The sequence below is a fragment of the Oncorhynchus mykiss genome, chromosome 21, assembly GCF_013265735.2.
Source record: "Oncorhynchus mykiss isolate Arlee chromosome 21, USDA_OmykA_1.1, whole genome shotgun sequence".
Classification (NCBI taxonomy): Eukaryota; Metazoa; Chordata; class Actinopteri; order Salmoniformes; family Salmonidae; genus Oncorhynchus; species Oncorhynchus mykiss.
In genome coordinates, this window is record NC_048585.1 from 26,324,744 (window position 1) to 26,348,490 (window position 23,747).

Below are 23,747 nucleotides of genomic sequence, written 5' to 3' on the forward strand. Positions count from 1 at the left end.
AAATCTCCCATGAGCCCATGCGAATCTGTAGTTCTCTGCAGGATAAGATAGCTCGTTTTGTCAAGGAGTCGAGTCGAGTTCGAGGTAAGCAACGATCAAAACGGCATTTTATTATCGCTGAAGTGGTAGCTTCTAGGAAGGAGCATTCTAAATTGTGCCCAAGAGCTAGCCAGTTAACTTGATAACTGATTTGACATTGTTCAGAGACCGGTTGTTAGCACGCTAGTGTACGTTGGCTAGAACGGCGGGAGTTAAAGCGCCACTTTCAAAAAGAGTAGCACTAGTTGAATCTAAATGACTGGCTAACTACTGATGACAGCTTGGAGATCTGTGCCCTTGCTATTTGATTTTGTGCGACAGTGATCAGTCAAACACAGTTGTTATGCTATCAAGTACTGTAGCTAGTCAACGTCGTATGGTCCGGGCAAGACAGTCAGCTGAACTGTTTAGTGTGCAGTGATGGAACTGTTTGTCTTTACTGGGCTGGATTGCCTTGCCTGTATTTGTTGCATCTGAGTCTGACATTGTCTTTTGTTCTTAGAGTAAGTAGCTACATTTATCCAGGGTGGGTGGGGTGCTTGAGATGAGGCCAAGATGTTCGAGTGCCGTGTTTGCAATCAAGCATAATCATCCCTCCCTTGACCACGCGTATCCACAACAGAACGTGGAGAAATCACTTGAGACCGAGGCTGTGTAGTTAGTTACCTGAGCGGTTCTCATTTGCACAAATAGCTGGGGAATTTAGGGCTACCATGGTAACGACTGCAATTTGCCCCAAACCACTCATCACACCATCCTTACAACATCAGTCTTTACCATCTCTGACCTGCAAACAGGAGAGCACAGCACGTCTCTTCCCTTTGAAGTTGGTTCTGTCTTATGATTAATTTCGTTGAGCTAAAGCCTTTGTGTAGAGCTGAAGAAGTGGATCTTGCTTTGATGTCAATCTTTCTTACTAATTGGATGATGTATTTGGAAATGGATGGAGCGGAACAACGCACGGATCATGCTTTCCCTAACCTCACTCTCTCTTCCTCCCTCGATATATCCATCCAGTAGAGGCGAGATGGACCCCTCTGCCTTTGCTCAGTCCGGCCCCCTGCACCCAAGCCTGGACCCTGGGGGGATGGTGAAGCTGGGGGAGTCCGACATGGAGCTGCAGAAGATGCTGATCGATGAGCGGATGAGATGTGAGAACCACAAGACCAACTACCGGACTCTCAAGGCTGAACATACCAGGTAACAGCCCAGGAGATGTGTGTAATACCATAATACTGATTTTGTGTGTGTGTGTTCACGCTTGTATATATCTCCTTCACCGTGTTGTCTGTCCCAGGCTGCAGGATGAGTTTACCCGGGGGCAGGGAGAGCTGAAGCGTCTCCTCAGTGACAAGCAAACCGCCCAGGAGAAACTGCAGCTGCTGCTGGCTGAACTCCGCGGTGAGATGCTGGACAAGACCAGGGAGCTGGAGGAGCTACGACTACAGGTACTGGAGCTAGTCCATAGAAAACACACCCACTGACCTATGACTACTGTAGTGTCCCTTTTGTATATGGCAGTGTTTCTGTCTCTGTGCCAGTGTGTACAGCAGTCGGTTTGTTTTGTAAGGTGCTGACCCCCCAGCGTTTGGAGCTGTTGAGGGCCCAGGTGCAGCAGGAGATGGAGGGGCCTGTCAGAGAGCGCTTCAACAAACTGGAGGAGGTGAGCCTCGCGCCCCAGAACACTGTCTATTGTCGATTCTCTAATGCTATTTACTGTTCTCTGCTCCGGACTGCTTTTAACCACCTCCGGCTGCCTCTCCTTCTGTTTTAAAAAAAATACTTTGTACTGCTTCTATCCAGCTTCGGCTGCTTTTGATAGCTTTGACACTTTAGTTCCACTGTGCTCTCCAACTGTCACAGCTGTAACCGTTATCTCCATAGCAACTGCTTGAGAACTTGAACGTTTTTGAGGGCAGGGAAGGGTGGGCCATCACACTTACACTGTCAGATTATTGAGAATGAAAAGGGTACATCCATTCAAATTCAACTTTCTCTTTGTTTCTGTCTCTTTCTCCTCCTTGACTATAACAAGCCCTCTTATCTCTGTGTTCCTTGCAGGAGACTGAGAAGTACAGGTCTGAGTATAACAAGCTGCGGTACGACTACACCTTCCTGAAGTCTGAGTTTGACCACCAGAGAGAGGAGAGCGCTCGCATACTGGAGGAGAAGAAGATCCGCTTTGATGCTGAGGTGTGTGTGTGTGAGAGAACATTTGTAACGTGATTTCTAATACAGTATGTTTGTTTTTCCATATACACTACATGACCAAAAGTATGTGGACACCTACTCTTCGAATGTCTCATTCCAAAATCATGGGCATTAATATGGAGTCGGTCCCCCCCTTTGCTACTATAACAGCCTCCACTCTTTTGGGAAGGGTTTCCACTAGATATTGGAACATTGCTGCGGGGACTTTCTTCCATTCAGCCATGAGCATTAGTTCATTTGGGCGATTAGGCCTGGCTCGCAGTCTGTGTTCCAATTCATCCCAAAGGTGTTCGATGGGGTTGAGGTCAGGGCTCTGCAGGCCAGTCAAGTTCTTTCACACCGATCTCTACAAACCATTTTTGTATGGATCTCGCTTTGTGCACGGGGGCATTGTCATTCTGAAACAGGAAAGGGCCTTCCCCAAACTATTGCCACAAATTTGGAAGCACAGAATCCTCTAGAATTGTATGCTGTAGCCCTAAGACTTCCTTCAATGGAACTAAGAGGCCTAGCCCAAACCTTGAAAACCAGCCCCAGACCATTATTCCTCCTCCACCAAACTTTACAGTTGGTACTATGTATTCGGGCAGGTAGCGTTCTCATGGCATCCACCAAACCCAGATTAGTCTGTTGGACTGCCAGATAGTGAAGCGTGATTAATCACTCCAGAGAACGGTTTCCACAGCTCCAGAGTCCAATGGTGGCGAGCTTTACACCACTCCAGCCAACGGTTGGCATTGCGCATGGTGATTTTTTTGGATTGTATGCGGCTGCTCGGCCATGGAAACCCATTTCATGAAGCTCCAGATGAACAGTTCTTGTGCTGACGTTGCTTCCAGAGGCAGTTTGAACTCTGTAGTGAGTGTTGCAACCGAGGACAGACATTTATTTTACATGCTTCAGTGGTACCGTTCTGTGAACTTGAGTGACCGACCACTTTGCGGCTGAGCTGATGTTCGTCCTAGACGTTTCCACTTCACAATAACTGCACTTAAGGTCGACCGGGGCGGCTCTAGCAGGGCAGAAATTTGACGAACTGACTTGTTGGAAAGGTGGCATCCTATGACGGTGCCACGTTGAAAGTCACTGAGCTCTTCAGTAAGCCCAATTTACTGCCAATATTTGTCTATGGAGATTGCATGGCTGTGTGCTCGATTTTTATACACCTGTCAGCAACTGGTGTGGCTGAAACGGCCGAATCCACTAATTTGAAGGGGTGTCTACATACATTTGCGTGTTAGTATATAGAAGTTGCTTTTCTGATTATGTTGTGTGTGTGTGTGTGTTCAGGTATCACGGCTGGAAAGGGACAGAGAGGAGCTGATTGGCCAGTATCAGGGCACAGACCCGTCTAGAGACGGTAAACGCGTTGAGTCTCTGCTGAGAGAGAAGGCCCAGCTCCACCTGCGTCTGAAGGGCCTGGAGGCTGAGGTGGCTGAGCTCCGGGCCCAGAGGGACAACTCTGGCCAGCAAGCCGAGAACGTGCAGCGCATCCAGGTCCGCCAGTTCGCAGAATCCCAGGCTGCAGCCAAGTCACTGGAGGTAAAAAACTTGTGTTCTCTGTCAGTCAATGTTTTGAACTGTTATTGTCACTATGAAACTTAAGCTAGATGATGAAATAAATCTGGAGTAAGTCCAAACTTTGGTAGAATGACTTTACTGTGTGTGCTTGTTTTGATTTGTGGAATAATGAATCATTTGATTGTGTTTCAGGCAGAGAGGCAGTCACTGCGCCTGCAGTTGGAGCGTCTGGGGAGCGAGTTGCAGCTGAGTCATGAACAGAACACCCAGCTGACCGGCAGACTACACAAGGCTGAGCGAGAGGTCAACACTCTCACCAGCCAGGTAAGTACCTATGTGATCCTTAACCTCTAACCCCAGAGATCATCAGCGGTGTTTCTCATAGCAGATGCTCTTATCCAGAGTGACTTACAGTCCCCACCATAACCCCTTATATCAATAGGTTGCTGTGTGCTCATGCCAGTCTCTCGGTTTCTCTCAGGTGGAGGGCATGAGGCACTCTCACAAGCTGGAGGTGGCCAATGTGAAGCTAGAGTGTGCCAGGTCTAGAGGGGAGGTGGAGCGGGAGAGAGACACACTACAGGGCCAAATGGAAGGTAACTCGGCAAATAACCTCTTTGTGTGTTTTGATCATACATGTACTGTACATCACTCTCATTTTAGTCTGCTAACTTAACTCTTTCGTTCCTGTCTCTCTCCTTTCATATCCTTCAACTCCCCCCCCCTTTCCTTTCTTCTCTGGCTGTCAGGTATGCAGTCTGATGTGGAGGTGTTGAAGGGGACGGTGGAGAGACAGAAGGAGGTGCTGGCTGAGAGGGAGAGGGAACTCGTCCGGAGGGTGCAGGCTGCTCGCGAGGAGGAGTTCCACAAAACAGCCATCGTCCACGAGGAGAAGTTAGGATCCATCTCTTTCACAGACACACTCTCACATACACACGGTCTCAGATTACTTTGTTGAAATTGTGTGCATCGATCATGTGTGTATAATGTGTGTGTCACAGGAGGTTGGTGTCACCTTAATTGGAGAGGGTGGGCTCGTGGTAATGGCTGGTGCGGAATGGTATTAAACACATGGTTTCCCTTTGTTTGATGCCATTCCATTTGCTCCGTTCCAGCCATTTTATGAGCCGTCCTCCCCTCAGCAGCCTCCACTGGTGTGCGTGTGTATATAATGTGTGTGTGTGTGTTCAGGTTGGTGCTGGAGGATCGTCTGGCTGAGCTGGAGCAGCAGAGGGCGCTACAGGATGCCGCTGGCCACACCCAGAAAGAGGAGTGGGAGGATCGTCTCCGTGGCGCCCAGCTGGGGGAGGAGTCTGCCCGTAAGGAATTGCAGATCCTAAGGTTAGTAAGAGGTGTGCTGCTTTACCCGTGCATAGTGTGCATTACTAATATATTTCACACAAGTGTGTGTGTGTTAATGACCCTGTGTGTGTTGCGTGTGTCAGGACTAAACTGCAGCAGCAGGGCTCTCAGCTGGAGGAACTGCAGACACAGAAGACAGATAATGCTGATCTGAGACGGGTACTAAGCTGCCTGAGGCTCAGTGCCTGACTGACATTCAGTTTGTATTGCCCTTTCAACATTGATTGGCTGATGTAAATGTCCAAACAACATTGAGTTGACCATGTACCTGTCCCTCCCTCTCACAGCAGAACCAGGAGCTGGGGGTGCAGCTGGGTACGTTGTCCCACGCCGAGGCTGAGCTTCTGGAGACCAACCAGCGTCTGAGGGACACCCTGGAGAGGGCCCGGGAGGACTTGAGGAGCGCCCGCTCACAAGCTGAGAGGACCCAACACGAAGCCGAGAGGTACACTGCATCACCTTTATACTGTGGTCTGTATACTGTATAGATATGCTGAGTATGAGGCGGAATGGAACAGTTAGAAATTATACTGTTGGAACCATCAAGTGGTTTCTATTTCTAACCTTCCTCTCTCCTATTTCTTTGTTCTCTTCCCTTTCTCTGCAGATTGGTGGAGGAGCGTCGTGTGGAGTGGTTAGAGGAGAAACACAAACTACAGGAGAGGGATGCAGAGCTGCAGGAGAAGTACGGCCAGGCCAAGGAGAAACTTCAGAGGGCCGCGCTGGCACAGAAAAAGGTACCTGCCTCTTTTTTTTTTTTTTCCCCCATCCTCTTCTATCTTCCTGTCACTGCCATCTTTACCTCTCTTCCTTTGCTCCTCTGACTTCTTTTTCTGATGTCTCTCTCTCTGTCCCAGAGGAAAAACATGACAGAGAACAAGGAGAAGAGATACCAGGACAGGATCCAACTACTGGAGGCTAAGATGGCAGAGCTGGAGCTCCAGACCAGCTCAGCCAAGAAGTATGTATATTTTCTTAGTGTGTGTATGTTAATTACTGTGTGTGTTTTAAGACTAGTATGTGTGTTCCTCCCCAGGCGTCCTTCCTACACTGAAGAGCATGCCCTCCTTAACAGACGACTGAAGGAACTGCAGCGCCGACACAGCGAGTTCCGACGCCTCCTATTGGGCAACCAAGTGACCTCTGCCACAGGCCCTGCCCTCATGACCTCCACCACCGGCACAGGACTTGGCCCGGTCCTTGTACCCGAGTCTGAGGGGCCTAGTCTTCATGTGAGTACACTGAAGCCAGATACCTTCTCATATACCTCATCACTGGTGTTCACAGATCAGGGACATTATCCATAAAGAGTCTCGGAGTGGGAGTGCAGATCTAGGATCAGTTTTACTTTCAGATCATGATGAATAAGATTATGTGGACAGGGGTGGGGGGGGGGTTCTGGTCCTAGCTAGGTGAGAGCATCCTGTCAGGCTGTTTCACCGCCTGGTACGGCAATCGCACTGTCCGCAAGGGTGGTGCAGTCAGCCACACGCATCACCTGGGGCACACTGCCTACCCTCCAGGACATCTACAGCACCCAGCGTCACAGGGAAGGCCAAGAAGATCATGGACCTCAGCCACCAGAGCCATGGCCTGTTCACCCTTTTAACATCTAGAAGGTGGAGATGGTACAGGTGCATCAAAGCTGGGACAGAGCGACTGAGCTTCTATCTCCAGGGCATCAGACTGTTAAGTAGCAATCACTAGCTGGACTCTGCCCAGTACCCTGCCCTGAAGCTCAGTCACTATTACTAGCCGGCCTCCGCCCAGTACCCTGCCCTGAAGCTCAGTCGCTACTACTGGCCGGCCTCCGCCCAGTACCCTGCCCTGAAGCTCAGTCACTATTACTAGCCGGCCTCCGCCCAGTACCCTGCCCTGAAGCTCAGTCGCTACTACTGGCCGGCCTCCGCCCAGTACCCTGCCCTGAAGCTCAGTCGCTACTACTGGCCGGCCTCCGCCCAGTACCCTGCCCTGAAGCTCAGTCGCTACTACTGGCCGGCCTCCGCCCAGTACCCTGCCCTGAAGCTCAGTCGCTACTACTGGCCGGCCTCCGCCCAGTACCCTGCCCTGAAGCTCAGTCGCTACTACTGGCCGGCCTCCGCCCAGTACCCTGCCCTGAAGCTCAGTCGCTACTACTGGCCGGCCTCCGCCCAGTACCCTGCCCTGAAGCTCAGTCGCTACTACTGGCCGGCCTCCGCCCAGTACCCTGCCCTGAAGCTCAGTCGCTACTACTGGCCGGCCTCCGCCCAGTACCCTGCCCTGAAGCTCAGTCGCTACTACTGGCCGGCCTCCGCCCAGTACCCTGCCCTGAAGCTCAGTCGCTACTACTGGCCGGCCTCCGCCCAGTACCCTGCCCTGAAGCTCAGTCGCTACTACTGGCCGGCCTCCGCCCAGTACCCTGCCCTGAAGCTCAGTCGCTACTACTGGCCGGCCTCCGCCCAGTACCCTGCCCTGAAGCTCAGTCGCTACTACTGGCCGGCCTCCGCCCAGTACCCTGCCCTGAAGCTCAGTCGCTACTACTGGCCGGCCTCCGCCCAGTACCCTGCCCTGAAGCTCAGTCGCTACTACTGGCCGGCCTCCGCCCAGTACCCTGCCCTGAAGCTCAGTCGCTACTACTGGCCGGCCTCCGCCCAGTACCCTGCCCTGAAGCTCAGTCGCTACTACTGGCCGGCCTCCGCCCAGTACCCTGCCCTGAAGCTCAGTCACTACTACTGGCCGGCCTCCGCCCAGTACCCTGCCCTGAAGCTCAGTCACTATAACTAGCCGGCTACCACCCGGTACTCTACCCTGCACCTTAAAGGTGCTGCATGGTCATTCCGACATCTGCGTTGGCCGTGTAGCATTTAGGTGATATGGCCTCTGCAGAAGTCTGGGCATTCATACTACTAATGCTTTGCTGCACAGAGCTGTTGTCAAGGAAGTGAGTTTATGTTTATACAGGACCTCCTGCCCTCACCTACCGTCAACCAATCATGTCAATGCAGAGCTATACGGAGCCCTCCGCATTGTTACAACATTTGAGAGGCGCACGGCGATGTGGTACGGAGCTCAATCTGCCCACTGGGGGCTCCGCAATTTCGTCACACCATCCATACGGCGCCTCCGACCACATTTTCGGGTCAAGCATAAATTGGCTCTTAGTTAGCAGAATCATTTAACACGGGTCACTTTAATGTTTACATACTGTTTTACTCTCTTTGTTTATACTTTTAGTCATGGCTCATTTTTGTCTATTTTTCTGGATTATGTGTGTGTTACTCCACAGTTTGAGCTAGAAACACAAGCATTTTGCTGAACCTGCGATAACATCTGTTTACGTGACCAACAAACTTTGATTTGATAGGTGTTAGCAACATGGTAGAGGTCACTCCTCCATCACTTTCTGTCCCTCCTCATCCTCCTTCTCCCCACCCCTCGCTCTCTCTCTCTCTCTCTCAGGAGGAGCAGCACCAGAGAGAGTTATCACTGCTGCGTCAGAGGCTGGAGGAGTTAGCCTGTACGCAGCAGCAGCAGATGGAGGAACTGGGGCCTCCCATGGACAGGAACAGGGGCTCTGGCCTGCACGACTCTCTCCCTGAACTCTGACCTCTCTGACCCCCCCCCCCCCACCCCCCCCAGAGAGTGAGCATGTAGGATTTATTACTCCCTAAAAGTGATGTTTGGTAATATTCTAATTTAATCAGTGACCTCTCCAATATTTTGTGAAAAACAGTTTGATTTTATTGGCACAAAAGATGTCAAATGAAAAGAGAACTACATGATTCAATGTTTACATTCCTTGTTGAATAACAGTACTCTAGTCCTTCCATGCCTATGTAAATAATGATTTCAATGGCCAACCAATGACTTCCTCAGTTTTAATTGACTGTTGTGAGATTTGTATCAAATGTTTACGCTAAGACCATCACTCTAAAACTTTAAAAGCATGATAGTCCCAAAGGCATTTGTATTTAAAAAAAATAAGGTTGGTTTCATGGATATAAAGAGCTGTGACTTGCACAACATTTATAAAAACATTTTTTGTAATGTTATTTCAAGATGTATGTGTTTTTGTATTTGCAATTCATACAAATAAATGTTTATGCTTTACTGAGGTTGTGTACATATTTGTTGTTGTGAGCTTTACTTGTGTGAACCATTAACACTAGAACTGCTGAACTCTTCTTTAGTCTTTCAGTTTTGGTTGAGGAAACAAAAGTCCCAGCTTCAGAATAAGAGTATATTTGCTGCTTCTGGGTAAATGTCTGTCTGGAATGTGACCTGCTAATTCCTGCCATCATTTGGTTCATCCCAGTAATCTGAAAAGCCTCCCTATTTTTTTTCAAGAATGGTACATCCCTGTGTCGTCTCCTGACATATTCCATCTTAGAATCACAAAGCGGGGTGGGCATCAGTACTTAGAGCAGCTTTCTGGCCTTCAGCACGTCGAAGGGGAGGGAGTGAGCTCAGTTCCAGGAACAGCTCTTGAGGCTGTCAAATAGGCTCTTCACATGCTGCAGTTGCTCTTTCAACTCCACGGGGGCGCCGTTCTGATCCAGCTTCAGTTTAATCTGCCAGGGAAACACCACACACACACCCAATTGTTTTCACAAGCAGGGGGGGGGAAAAGACCAGCTTGTGTCCATAAACTTCAGACCTCAGCCAGTAGCAATATGCCACAATGGGGGATTATCATTCCACACAATCTAGGCAAATTTAAACTAAATATTTGGCATAGGTATGGCCAGCTGCCATTGTGGAGCTCAAAACAGTCCATAGATCATTACAAAATGAAGAACTGAAAACAGCCTGACTCTACCCCACAGAGAAGTGGTATAGGCTATGCTCTGCCTTGACACTGCAGTTATTTCTCATTTCCCAAGACCTGAGCTTTGTGCCAGTCAGCTTTACAGTTACACAGTGATCATATCATGTTGGCCTGAACAACATATTTTTCCAAGATGTTTAGTCCTGGTTGAAGTGATTAGTCATCCAGGGGAAGTGTGAAGGTTATGGGAAAAATCATGAATGCCAATTAAGGGGAGATTACTAAAGGTGGGAGTGAAAAAGACAGTTTACCTCATCAAAGTACAGCTGCATGTATTTGTAGAGTTCACGGAGGGCAGCAGATTCATTGAATTCGTTTTCATGTTTCTAAAGAAACAAATATACATTTCATGTCCTTAAAGCACAATATCAAAATGAATTAGAAAACAACCACTAGACGGGAGGTACCTTTGACTCCTTATGCAGGAACTCCTTGAACTCAGAGCTGCTGATTGGTGGCTGGTCCCTGACCTGCTTGTAGTAAGCCCTTACTTCCTGCTTGTACTGGGAGATATCTTTGGCATAGAGCAGTTTATTGGTTGGGTCATGCTGGAACAGAGAGAGGGTAGAAGAGTCATGTCAAATCTAGGTGATAGGTGTGCTTACATTTGAGCTTCTAGCATTGTCAATGCCAGGTATTCTAAGAGGCCTGCAAGTTATGAGACCAAGTCTGGCTTGCATTTTGTTTTACATCTATGGGCTCGATTCAAGGTAGAGCTGTCAAATCCATAGGCAGCTACTGGCATTATACCTATCGATGCTAGTGCTGAGCGTTTAACTGACTAATGGAATGACGTCGGTTAATTTGAATTCCATTTTTGTTCGTTCGTTTTCTCTGTGAGCTCAATGCGCAGTTTCTCTAGCGATAAATCAGATCAAGCCTGAACTGTGCGATGTAGTAGGGAGTTGTAGTTTCCAACAAGCCAATATTCTACATACTGCAAAAAAAAAACATGGTAATTAACTACAATGACCATAATCCATTGTGCTTCTACTTGGCCTGTCTGTGTAGGGCAAACATAGAAAGGGAGAGGAGAGACAAGCAATGTTGCCTCAAATTCTTTGGGTCACTGAAATTTTTAGGTCTTGTGAGTGGAAACTTGAAAGTTGTGAGAATTATTTGCAACTTCCGATGCACATTTTTTTGTGAACATTGAGGCTGTATCCTTACAGTTCGACAATAGCTAATAGGCTACTTGAGCATAATGTAGGCCTACCAACAAAGCCAATGAAGCAAATCCCATAACGTTTTCACACGGAAATAGCTTTTGATTTCTATGATATAGCCTTCAGTATCCTAATATGTGGTGTTCAATGCAGGCCTACATTTGCATGAGATTTTTTTAAAACATTATTTTACATTATGAAGGGCTTGACATGAATTATTTTTTATTTGGTCTGTAACACTATGGAACAAATAGGGGACTGTAAATTGTATTGTGTTGTATGTTGCAAGAAACATCTTTGCAAAATAGCATGTATTATTACCATACAGAGAATTAGAATGTAGGCTACCCCTCTGACTATTCAAGCCTGTCTCAACATACAACACTGCCCCTTTAATTAAGACAAGCTTTTAACCTGACTTGCTTTTCAAAGATGGCTTGAAATGTAGACCACAAGTTTTGTGCTCTTGTAAGAAGCGGAACCTCCACATTGCCGACCTATACTTATCTATAACTAGGGTAATAACTCACTAACTAGCAAAGAATATCAACAAATGTTCACATGAGCGGCTCTGAACTGATCTGAAAAGCATGTTCATTCACTAGCAGGTGATTGAAAGACCCCTATTGGGGTACCCCACCAATAGAATTCTATTGAAAGACCCCTAGTGGGCAACCCACCAATAGAATTCTATTGAAAGACCCCTAGTGGGCTACCCACCAATAGAATTCTATTGAAAGACCCCTAGTGGGCTACCCACCAATAGAATTCTACTCCGTTGCGCTCTGCCTACAACAAAATCACAGCCTCAAATCTTGCAAAGTTAGATTTGTTTCATTCCATTGAAAAGGGGCTGATATAATGTTGATTCAATCACAGAAAAACCTTGATCTATATAGTGCAAACTAATGGGGTGAACTCAGTGAAGTTCAATCTCTTGCGTCTCTGCGTGGCCTGACATTTCTTCTGTGTGGCAGGCCTGGAGGAGGTGCGGGCCTAGCTTGTGCAGTTTAGAGGGAACACTTGAGGTATCTCTACCTGAAAATACATGGTCTAAGTGGATCAGTTGAGAGGGAACATTGGAGACAAGACGCTTGAGGTATCTCTACCTGAAAATACATGGTCTAAGTGGATCAGTTGAGAGGGAAAACAACTGAAATATTGTGAATGAATGATGGTTAATAAGTGATAAGCAGTAAGGGGCAGTCACTACCATCATGGGACTTTTAATAATAGTTTTTTTCTGTGTTACAGCATTCAACCCACGTAGAGCATTTCATGATTAAATATATTTGAAATTGAAAACTGATAATCGAATCAAAACTACCTCAAAATGCACTATTCACTAATGGCCTTGACTCACTGACCAGCAGAGTCCTCAGTAGGCAACCATGCCCAGTAGCCGGCACCTAGGTTCAAACTTACATCCCTGCCCTTAGGGGGCGAGATTCTTGCACCAGAGCCACAAACTCCTTAACATTTATTACACTTCTCTTTGTAAATTTGACAGTTGCAGAAACATACAAGAATTTAGGCTTGAACCTACAACCGCTTGGCTGCTAGGCAGGGATTTAACCATTGGACCACATTCTCCTTCACATTCTTTACCCAGCTCTTTGTATATTTGACATAGAGAATTGTGTAAACGTACACAAAAACACAAGAAATTAACTTTGAACCTAAAACATCTCAGGTCCAAAGCAGGAATTTAACTTTTTCTACTCTTCGTATAAATGACATTGAGGCTTGTGGAAACGTACACAAACGCACAAGAGATGAGATTTGAACAACCAACCTTTGTGTGTTACATGTCTCCTAGTACATTTTACATTGAAAGTTGTGTGAACCACCAACTCTTTTTGTATATTTGATATTGAGATTTGCAGAAACATACACAAAAGCACAAGAGATGAGGTGTGTTAGTCATTATATTCTGCGATGTCTCCATCATGTCCCCACCTTGCCTAACTGTTTCTCAGCCAGGGAGAAGGAGTCCATGAAGGCCTGGGCAATGACGGACAGACAGCCGTCCAGAGGCGGGGTCTTCTCCATGTCGAACACAAACTGGGGGTTCTTCAGGATGTTCACCCAGAACCGCAGGGGCAGGCTGGGAAGGAGCAGGACAGAGGGCCAGTCAAACATTCTATCACTATCCCAATACAGTGAGTAGAGGATTGAGTATGAGTGAGTAAATACAACACATTGATTGGACATGAGGAAAGACATTAAGAAAGATGGATTCTACTATAAACATACTCAAACAGGTGTACCCTCGGGGTCATTTCATTAGGCACCAAATGGAAGAAAACACTGAAAAATGGAGGGACTACTTGAACTTAATGCTCATAAAAATAAAATGCTCATATTCGTTTTCCATTGCAAAATGTTTTGCTACAGTGTGACCTAATGAGTATTTTTATTTGTATTTTATTTAACCTTTATTTAACTAGGCAAGTCAGTTAAGAACAAATTCTTATTTACAATGACGGCCTACCAAAAGGCAAAAGGCCTCCTACGGGGACGAGGGCTGGGATTAAAAATAAAAAATATAGGACAACACACACATTACGACAAGAGAGACAGCACAAATCGACATAAAGTAAGACCTAAGACAACAACATAGCAAGGCAGCAACACAAGACACCACAGCATGGTAGCAACACAATATGGTAGAAGCACAAAACATGGTACAAACATTATTGGGCACAGACAACAGCACAAAGGGCAAGAAGGTAGAGACAGCAATACATCACGCAAAGCAGCCACAGCTGTCAGTAAGAGTGTGCATGATTGAGTCTTTGAATGAAGAGATTGAGATAAAACTGTCCAGTTTGAGTGTTTGTTGCAGCTCGTTCCAGTCGCTAGCTGCAGCGAACTGAAAAGACGAGCGACCCAGGGATGTGTGTGCTTTGGGGACCTTTAACAGAATGTGACTGGCAGAACGGGTGTTTTATGTGGAGGATGAAGGCTGCAGTAGATATCTCAGATAGGGGGGAGTGAGGCCTAAGAGGGTTTTATAAATAAGCATCAACCAGTGGGTCTAGCGATGGCTATACAGAGATGACCAGTTTACAGAGGAGTATAGAGTGCAGAGATGTGTCCTATAAAGGAGCATTGGTGGCAAATCTGATGGCTGAATGGTAGGGAACATCTAGCCGCTCAAGACCAATCTCACCTGCCGATCTATAAATTATGTATCCGTAATCTAGCATGGATAGGATGGTCATCTGAATCAGGGTTAGTTTGGCAGCTGGGGTGAAAGAGGAGCGATTACAATAGAGAAAACCAAGTCTAGATTTAACTTTAGCCTGCAGCTTTGATATGTGCTGAGAGAAGGACAGTGTACCATCTAGCCATACTCCCAAGTACTTGTATGAGGTGACTACCTCAAGCTCTAAACCCTCAGAGGTAGTAATCACACCTGTGGGAAGAGGGGTATAATTCTTACCAAACCACACAACCTTTGTTTTGGAGGTGTTAAGAACAAGGTTAAGGGTAGAGAAAGCTTGTCAGACACTAAGAAAGCTTTGTTGTAGAGCATTTAACACAAAATACAGGGAGGGGCCAGCTGAGTTTAAGACTGTATCATCTGCATATAAATGGATGAGAGAGCTTCCTACTGCCTGAGCTATGTTGTTGATGTAAATTGAGAAGAGCGTGGGGCCTAGGATTGAGCCTTGGGGTACTCCCTTGGTGACAGGCAGTGGCTGAGACAGAAGATGTTCTGACTTTATACTCTGCACTCTTTGAGAGAGAGGAAGTTAGCAAATCAGGCCAAAGACCCTTCAGAGACACTAATACTCATTAGCGGTCCATAAGAATGGAATCGTCTACCGTATCAAAAGCCTTGGCCAAGTCAATAAAAATAGCATCAGAACATTGCTTCGAGTGAAGGGCAATGGTGACATCATTGATGATCTTTAAGGTTGCAGTGACACATCCATATGACCCAGATGAACACATACCTGTTGGTTTTCCAGATGTGTAGTACATCCTGGTCACTGATCCTCCTGCTCTCTCCCTGGGCGTCAAGGAAGTCAAAGAAGTACTTGATGGCAGGCGGGGCTTTGAGGTTAGGGGTTCCCCAGATCGTTCTGAACAGGTTTTCCACAAACGAATGCACAGCCACCTGAGAAAGGAGGAAGTGGAGGGCATATGGTCATATATAATGTCCCTTACACTGAAACCGCACTGACAGCTCCAAGCAAGCCACTTTAGTACCTATCCATGTTTTTTTTAAGCAATGTTCATAAGGGAAATGAGAAAAGGGAACTGTTACACAGTCACTATATATGCTGGATCTCACATAACTGAAGAATCTAGATTTCCATCTTTCAGTTAACCATTTATCAGAGCACAGTGGCAGGTTGAAAGGGGTTGGTTTGACAGATCAGGATGTAAGTTAACAGTGAGTTTTCTTGCCTTGGTGGAGAGCAGCTTGGTGAGGTACACTTCCTTCAGTTTCAGCTTCTTCCTCTCCGGGTTCTTCTTTTGGTCCTGGTCAATGTCAGGATCAATCTGGGGTCAAACAGCACCATTAATCAATCATATCAAACGCAAATCAGTGACATCAAATTCAGAGGTCATGTTGGCACTTACCAGATGGAAGTACTTTTTGGAGTAGTTCTGATCGTCTGTGACAAATACACAACAACAGGTCACCATGGATGACTAAATAGCAGACAATTGTGCTAAATAGCTTCCTGGTTTCTGTTCGTGTTTTATATAAGCTGACACAGTTAAGTGGTTTTGCATCTCACTTGTGTTTCACATCTGCCATATAACAACATTATGGGGAGGGTAAATGTGGAGCAAAACATGTCTACTTTAAACTCAACTTTACTGAGGAATGTTTGTTTTGTTGATTGTTGTTTTTTATTTGTGTGTTTCTTTGTGTATTTCTTTTGGGCCCATGCTGCCTTGATTGAGTAATTGTTTGCACCAGGGCTCCCTTATAAAAGAGACCTTGGTCTCAATGGGACTCCACCCTGACGAAATAAAAGTTTCAATAAACAAATACAATAAATAAAAGATGGACTTTGACAAAGCGAATCGCAAAAGTTACTCCGTGCCCACGTGTGTGGCAGTGTGATGAGCATTAACTATGAGCATGCGTTTGTGAATACTGTTCGTGTGCACTCTGTTTGTAGTGTACTCTAGGCATCCCCCCCCCCCCACACACACACACACACACACACATTCCTGTTTAATACAGTGTGAGGCGAAGTGTACAAGATCCACATCTCTAGCAGCTATGGAGGCATATTGTACTGTAGCATGGCAATCTCTGTTGACACCCTTACCTTTCAGGCTGCTCTGAGGACTCAGACTGGGATGGGTCTTAGAGAGCACTTTGATGGACGCTCCATCCGGTACCTGTAGACACACACTGAGTTAGAAGGTCGATAAATGCTTGCTGAGTTACAAGCTTCTCAACCAGCTGGTAGACCTAAAATACAGTAATGTTCTACAGTGAGACTAATAAAGAGTACAGGAGTTCTAATCTATTTGTGGTCTGGTTTGGCCTTGTGACACAGGCAGCTCAGTCCTACCAGCCAGGCTGCCTTGAATGGAGCTAATACTGCTTGTTAGTAGCCTTAAAAACCAGGCTGCAGAATGAGAGCAGCAGAGCAGTACACTGTACTTAGTACTCTGTGTCACGCCCTGACCTTAGAGAGCCTTTTTATGTCTCTATTTGGTTTGGTCAGGGTGTGATTTGGGGTGGGCATTCTATGTTTTTGTTTTCTAGGATTTTGTATTTCTATGTTTTGGCCGGGTATGGTTCTCAATCAGGGACAGCTGTCTATCGTTGTCTCTGATTGGGAACCATACTTAGGTAGCGCTTTTCCCTCCTTTCTGTGTGGGAAGTTGTCGTTGTTTGTGGCACATAGCCCTTAAGCTTCAAGTTTTTATTTATTTGGGGGGTATTGTTTTTGTAGGCGTCATCCTAATAAAAAGGAATATGTACGCTCACCACGCTGCACCTTGGTCTTCTTCCAGCATCGGCCGTGAAACTCAATGTCTCAATGTCAAGGATGTTCTAGTCTAGTGAGACCCTCTACTTATAAGATACCTGACACATTTGTGCATGTGGTTTGGTGACATTAAGCAACAATTTGACAACCCAATCCGTCTAGTTATTACAACTACTCAGGACTAGATTGAATCCGGATCGCGGAAGATCCGCGTCATAGCATGATTGAAATGGAAAGGTATTTTCCTATGGAGCCGACCTATGCAGGGTTTACAGTGAATGCAGTCTCCACAGGCAAGGGAATGTTGCCTTTAAATTCCAATCGCGCAGTTCTTCAGCGGTACTGATGGAATCTAGGCATTAGCCATTGAGTAATACTACAGCTGCCAGTGATTGGACCTTTAATCTGAATTTTTTAAAGTTTAGGCCTTCAACTACATGTAAAACATATATTCAGTATATATTCTCTGTCCTAGATGGTGATTTGAGATGTGGAGAGAAATATTGAACATGAGATTAGGCTTATTTCCTGTATCAGGAATCTTGGTAGTGTTCTCTAACCTTGTAATGCTTGAGTGTGTTGAGCATGGTCACTTCTCCTAGAACCCCTGAGCTGGCATCCACCTCCTTCAGTGGGACAAACCTTCCATCCTTCTCATACTCTGCAGAGTTCAAGAAACAGAGAGAGAGAAGTCATTCCTTTGAAAGAATGTATGATCGATCAAGATGTTTCATTTGCTTTTAGAGTCATAATTCACTCATCACTCTTCCATTCTCTCCTAATGTCTTGGACACGTGAGGTACTACAACTGACCGATGTGCATCTGTCGGAGAGGGGTGTTGTAGGGGAAGCCAAACTTGGTCTTGAAGGCCAGGAGGATCTTCTCCTTGACCTGCTCCACCGTGTCACAGTCCAGAGCACTGACCTCCAGAGGCTCACTGACCTCTCCGTCTGTTCCCACAGCAAACAGCACCTGTAGCCTCTAGGGTGGAGGGCGCGGTCAGACAGACACACATACATCATGATGTAGGCTACTTGCATGAGGTTTGGGTTAGAAAATTAAACGTGAGATGAGATATATTCATCAGTGTGGCTAACCACTGAAGCTAACCTTCATTCCCACTATCTTTCTACTTGGGTCAGGGAAACCACACAGTTAGCTAAAGATTTATAAAGCCACATGTCTGTGTATATCACTTGATGGACTTCATACAATAACACTTATACACTACAGGGATAACATTTCTCTGTTCTAAGAAACCACTGAGCAACTGTCTCAGCAGGATTACCATATGGCTCAACCTGTGCTTATAAAGACTACCGTTTGCGTCCATTTTGGCTCTGATTCATTTACTTCTAGACTCGTTTCTTTAATTTAAAAGGGTTAATCTTTCGAGTCTGAGAGACAAACTGAGAAATGTGCGAAAGCGGAGGCCATATCTACTAATAGCTTCCTAAAACAGCAATAGTTTCCCCTGTCAACATCGCATGTGAGTATCTTTGTGAGGGCAACATCACTTTCAACCCATCTACTTTTGCCCCAGCATACTGAGATATGTTTTCTAACAGACTAGCTCCTCTAACCACACCTTTTCTGGTAACAAACAAAACATAAAGGAGGAACTGCCAACTACCTCTCTCGCTATGCCCTAGATCCAGGAAGGGTGCGTTCGTGACGTTCGTGGCAGTGTGTGTGTGTGTGTGTGTGTGTGTGTGTGTGTGTGTGTGTGTGTGTGTGTGTGTGTGTGTGTGTGTGTGTGTGTGTGTGTGTGTGTGTGTGTGTGTGTGTGTGTGTGTGTGTGTGTGTGTGTGGCAGTGTGTGTGTGGCAGTGTGTGTGTGTGTGTGTACCATTGGGCTGAAGTCCTGAGCCTGCCACAGTAACCAGTCTTCGTTAAGTGTGTAAAGAGCCTTTTCTGTGACTGAGTCCACTGGGCCTTTAGACATCTGCTGGGTCAGGGCACACACCAGCAGGAAAAGGGGCTGGCCCACGCTCTCCTTTTGGGACACAACACACACAGCTCAGTTAAACACACACAAACCGGTATTCACATGTACAATTAGGTATGACTCATTAACATGCACTCGTATGAAAAGTTACAAAATCAGACACTCATTTACATAGACACTCAAACACACGTGGAAATGTGTGAGAGAAAAATAAAAAATGTACTGTGAGCTAACCATAATGACATGGAGGCTTAGAAATACATACAATATGAATGAATAAGGCGTTGATAAAGTAGCAAGAAAATAATAAATATAGACTGATATAGATAGACGGATGGACCCCGAGGAAGCCGTAGAGACAGACGGACTGACCCTGAGGAAGCCGTAGAGACAGATGGACATCCAGTTGGTGAGCAGCTTCTCTACGATGGACTCGGTGCGTCGCAGCATGAGTTTGGGCTGGGAGTTACTGGTCTGCTCCATCAGAGCCCTGAGTAGTTCCTCCATCACCTGGGTCAGGTAGGGCAGGTCACCGTGGAGGGACACGGTCAGCAGGGAGGCCACCGCACACCTTGTAGGACACAGCATACCTCAGACTTATGACATCTCTATCACCTGCTATAGACGCCAACCTGCTCATCCATAATTACTTAAATGACACCTAAACCATTTCTACTGTACATTGACCTTATCTGTCGTATATCCTATACCCAAACCAGCTAAGTGACACTTGGCCTAAATTGTGTCCTGTCCTGTCCTCACTGACTCACTTCTCCTTGACGTTGAAGTTCTTCTGCTCCTCCAGAGCGTGGACGAAGGAGGTGAGGAACACCTGATCCCGGATCAGTCTGGACAGGGCCTGACAGCTCTCGTCTGGCTGCACCTTCACCGCGTCCTGACCACAGGACAGATGTTAGCTACTTATGGAAATCTATTACATCCTCCGTTTCCCTTCCAGACATTCATAAAGTCATGTTATGGCAATAAGACAAGCAGATTTCACATACGGTTCAAATCAAATCTCACCTGGCCAATGTCTTTGATACAGGAGGTCATCACAGGTCCACCCTAATAGAAACAATAGGACGAACTGAACTATGAACATTAAAACACAACCTATCTGTCCATTTAATACAACATTTCTTATTTTAAAGCAGACTGTATTAGGTATACTGCAATTGACTCTGTTCTGTGTTCTGCTCCTACGTACGTCAGGGAAGAAGATCCTGGAAGCAAAGTGCTTGTAGTCCAAGAAAGGGATGGCTCCAACGTTCTCAATTAAATTACACTTTTCCATCTGCATATCCACAAATCCTAGAGAACAGAAGGGTAAGTAAAGGTGTTTGTTTTTGGTGTAACTATACCGTATGAACCCTATGTGTGAATTGCATGTGGGTGGTAGTCATGGGCCTTGACTCTGTTAAAATCCATTTACGATGCCAATTTGGTGCATCAGTGAGTATGAGTGTGTGTTTGCCTGTCTGTGTGTGATTTAAGAATATAAATCAAGGTCGGTTTGTCCACGAAGACTGACCTTGTCTGATGTCATTTCCGATTTCATTCTTCAGCCGATCCAGCTGCTTGTTCATTTGTGCCGCCATTTTCCTCTGTTTGTTGTAGGAATACAACACCGCACCTGATCAGGACAGGACAAGACCTTTATGCACACACACACACACACACCACCATACCTAAACCTATTCAACCAAACCAGGTCAGACCTAATTTCAGAACCCAGAACCAAATCTTGTGTGCCAGCTACTTGATTGGACATTTACAGTCGGTCGTGAGACACTAAGTCAAAACAAAGTTGTTGAAGGTGAATACTTACCCACAATGACCACAATGATGATGGGTATAAGCACAAGGATGATTAGCAGTGAAGGTGCAGCTTGTTTTGGCAACAGTATTTTGGTGAAGTTTCCAACTCTTATCTGAAAAACAAGCACATCATAATGCATGTTGACTGTAAAATACGATTTCTAAGGACAGTTCTGATTCGGAGTTTCCAAGAGCAACTAACAGCCTTTTTGGATTTATCTGAATAAGAGGTTTACCCTCAGTGAATTGATGTTAAAGTTGGGAGTGTTCTTTATCTCACAGATGACAGAGTCAGTCTCGTTGCTCGTGTCGATGGTGTCCATGACACACTCTACATCCTGGTTCTCCTCCTGAACACCAAACGCTAAGATCTCTTCTGTGGTGATGTTCAACTTGTCAGCCCTTTTCTGAAATAAAAATAGAAATGGAATGTGTGTGTATGAATGAATGAGAAAGAGAGAGGGAGTGTGCTACCAAAATACATATGTGTGTGTATCCGTGCCTCCATGCATGTGCATGTGTGTATACCTCAATGGTGACACGCACGTCATTTCCTGTCTTGATTGCGGTGTAGCTGGTGAATTCTGGGTCGGGATGGTAGGTGAGCTGTGATGAGCAGGCCAGTGTCTGATTGCCCACTCTCAGAGACACAGTGGAGGTGACTGGCTGGTTTATGTGTTCAAAGGGAGGTGTGTGGTACCACAGAGTCTAAAAACACCAACAACATGAATTAGAATACCTCAGATACTGAGGCCCCCATGACTGATTTCTGTGTTGTGTGAAGGTGAAAGTTTGGTGAGGTGTGTGTATATTAGGTTCATATTAGGTTGCTGACTGGTTAGGTGAGTGGGTAAAGACATGACGCTTAGTCAAGAAATCAATTAAATCAGTCTGTTAAGATGCCTACTCCAGAGCTGTAGGTGGTATGGATGGTCTGAGGGGCGTGGTCATGAACAACCTCCTCCACAAACTCCAGATGGGACCCGTGGACCTTGATCTTCCTCTTCCCACTGCAGGACACATACAAAATCAACCAATCAGAGGAGGGTTGTTGGTCACACCTAGCGTGCTGATGGGAATTGTAGTCATGTCCCATCAGCATGATTTAAATAAGTCAGAGAAAGAAAAAAAAGTTGTAACACAAAACAAAGCATTTGACAGAATAAATTAAGTAAAACTAGCTAACCAAGCATGAATAATCTGCTTTAGAGAGCTACCAAAAGCAAAAAGGGAAGCCAGTGCTGAGCAGATGAGAGAAAGAGGGAAATGAAACATCTATTAAAACACTGTTGAATGAAGTAACTTCTGGGAAGCAGACCACTTTCTTTTCCCATCAGACAACACCATGGCCAGTAGCCATATGTGGAAACGAGTTACAGGCATGTTTCTTAACCTCTGTATAGCTTGTGTGTGTGTGTGTGTGTGTGTGTGTATAACAATTCTGATCATATGTGCGTACCTATGTGGGTGTGTTTGTGTGTGTTTTTACCTAGCCCAGGTAGTGCTTGGTGTTAGCCCAGTGCAGGACGGTGAGGACCCATAGGTGACAGTGGCCTTGCCCAGACAGCGACCGTCTGGCAGCACGGCACACACACTGACAGAACCTTTGTCTCCACTGGGGATGTGGAACGTCAGACTGGACCCAGTGTGGTTCCACACTGGAGACCTGACCATGTGATACACACACTACACAGGTTAGATACACACTTTACAAAAACACAGTGGTAAGGCATTGGGTTTTCATTAATGAATTGAGCACCAGTGAAAAAAAACATCTAAATCATTGTTTAAAAGCATTGATTTAAATAATCCACGTTTTATGTATCTCAAAAAATTATGTTTGCATCATTAGAAAACAAATCATATTCAACCGATTGTCCACTTTGACTCACTCCTTGAGACTGCAGTTCATGTGCCCTTGGATGCGAACCTTGGTCACATGATCCAGGTTCTCTCCATTCATCAAGGCATGGTTTCTCCCATGGAAGGACAGAACACTGGGCTCTATGGAAAAGATCACTGGCTCCTAACAAACAAACAGACACAGAGACAGACAATATTTCTGATGAAGACAAGTGAAAACTAAATATGTGTTTTGGCTGTAGGCTTGGTCTTTAGTTTTGGTAATTAATGATGAGTGACAAAGTTAGAGGCATAAATATCATACCCCCCCAAAATGCTTAACCTCCCCTTTTATTGTAATGGTGAGAGGTTAGCATGTCTTGGGGGTATGACATTTGTGCATCTGTAACTTTCTCACTCATCATTATTCCTGATTCATTTAGTATTATCTGTAATCATAGTAGAATCCACATTAATGTAGAAGTGTTTAGAAACATTCTACTCTAATTTACAATAAAAGTGACTCCGAAATTACTTACGAAATGTAATTACGAAATTACATGAATTTCAATTGGGCCAAAAAAAGATCTGAAACAACCAAAACAAACAGAAAATATGGGACCGAAATACTAAACTTTTGACAACTTTAAAACACATACAGGTAAGTGAATTTGTCCCAATACTTTTGGTCCCCTAAAATGTTGGGACTATGTACAAAAAGTGCTGTAATTTCTAAATGGTTCACCCGATATGGATGAAAATACCCTCAAATTAAAGCACTTTAACTTCATAGTCATTGTATCATTTTAAATCCAAAGTACAGAGCCAAAACAACAAAAAAATGTGTCACTGTCACAATACTTTTGGAGTTCACTGTATGTAATTATGATGGATGGTTTGAAATCTACGACTACTGCCCCGAGGCAAAGTCATGTGATCCATGATCCCCACTGCAAGAGGTATAATGACTTGACTCAGAGACAAAGGCTCTATTCACAAACATCTTCTTACTATATATATATATATATATAACCTTTTTGATCTGTCTGGTTGAA

At 45.5% G+C, this 23,747-nt stretch overlaps 2 protein-coding genes across 7 annotated transcripts in view; one reads left to right on the plus strand and one right to left on the minus strand.

Annotated features, from left to right (window-relative positions):
* cep83 (centrosomal protein 83) lies at window positions 1-9,221 on the plus strand. Of its 4 annotated transcripts, none has more exons than XM_036957474.1 (16): window positions 1-84; window positions 1,057-1,239; window positions 1,337-1,487; window positions 1,610-1,702; window positions 2,101-2,232; window positions 3,541-3,792; window positions 3,964-4,095; window positions 4,253-4,367; window positions 4,521-4,665; window positions 4,963-5,112; window positions 5,217-5,292; window positions 5,421-5,578; window positions 5,741-5,870; window positions 5,991-6,094; window positions 6,170-6,365; window positions 8,572-9,221. In XM_036957474.1, exons 2-16 carry the CDS (start codon window positions 1,067-1,069, stop codon window positions 8,716-8,718), a joined length of 2,154 nt encoding a protein of 717 aa, XP_036813369.1. In that variant the 5' UTR covers window positions 1-84; window positions 1,057-1,066; the 3' UTR covers window positions 8,719-9,221. The 4 variants fall into 4 exon arrangements, with proteins under 4 accessions (XP_036813369.1, XP_036813371.1, XP_036813372.1 ...); XM_036957476.1 differs by having other exon boundaries at window positions 21-84; window positions 1,060-1,239; XM_036957477.1 differs by lacking the exon at window positions 1-84 and adding an exon at window positions 316-542.
* Window positions 9,091-23,747, minus strand: part of LOC110500150 (plexin-C1) — a 20,008-nt gene continuing 5,351 nt past the window's right edge. Inside the window, exons 9-30 of one of the 3 annotated variants that reach the window (XM_021577341.2) lie at window positions 22,743-22,876; window positions 22,340-22,516; window positions 21,758-21,860; window positions 21,379-21,558; window positions 21,087-21,257; window positions 20,861-20,963; window positions 20,564-20,665; window positions 20,240-20,343; window positions 20,056-20,097; window positions 19,800-19,906; window positions 19,402-19,600; window positions 18,931-19,077; window positions 17,895-18,063; window positions 17,642-17,742; window positions 16,410-16,482; window positions 15,706-15,740; window positions 15,529-15,624; window positions 15,072-15,235; window positions 13,066-13,213; window positions 10,348-10,488; window positions 10,192-10,266; window positions 9,091-9,683 (exon numbers count right to left, since the gene is read on the minus strand). In XM_021577341.2, the coding sequence (XP_021433016.2) occupies window positions 9,579-9,683; window positions 10,192-10,266; window positions 10,348-10,488; window positions 13,066-13,213; window positions 15,072-15,235; window positions 15,529-15,624; window positions 15,706-15,740; window positions 16,410-16,482; window positions 17,642-17,742; window positions 17,895-18,063; window positions 18,931-19,077; window positions 19,402-19,600; window positions 19,800-19,906; window positions 20,056-20,097; window positions 20,240-20,343; window positions 20,564-20,665; window positions 20,861-20,963; window positions 21,087-21,257; window positions 21,379-21,558; window positions 21,758-21,860; window positions 22,340-22,516; window positions 22,743-22,876 (2,676 nt within the window). In that variant the 3' untranslated portion in view covers window positions 9,091-9,578. Of the gene's footprint in view, window positions 9,684-10,191; window positions 10,267-10,347; window positions 10,489-13,065; window positions 13,214-15,071; window positions 15,236-15,528; window positions 15,625-15,705; window positions 15,741-16,409; window positions 16,483-17,641; window positions 17,743-17,894; window positions 18,064-18,930; window positions 19,078-19,401; window positions 19,601-19,799; window positions 19,925-20,055; window positions 20,098-20,239; window positions 20,344-20,563; window positions 20,666-20,860; window positions 20,964-21,086; window positions 21,258-21,378; window positions 21,559-21,757; window positions 21,861-22,339; window positions 22,517-22,742; window positions 22,877-23,747 lie in introns of all 3 variants that reach the window. The other 2 variants (XM_021577340.2, XM_021577339.2) reach the window with 2 other exon arrangements.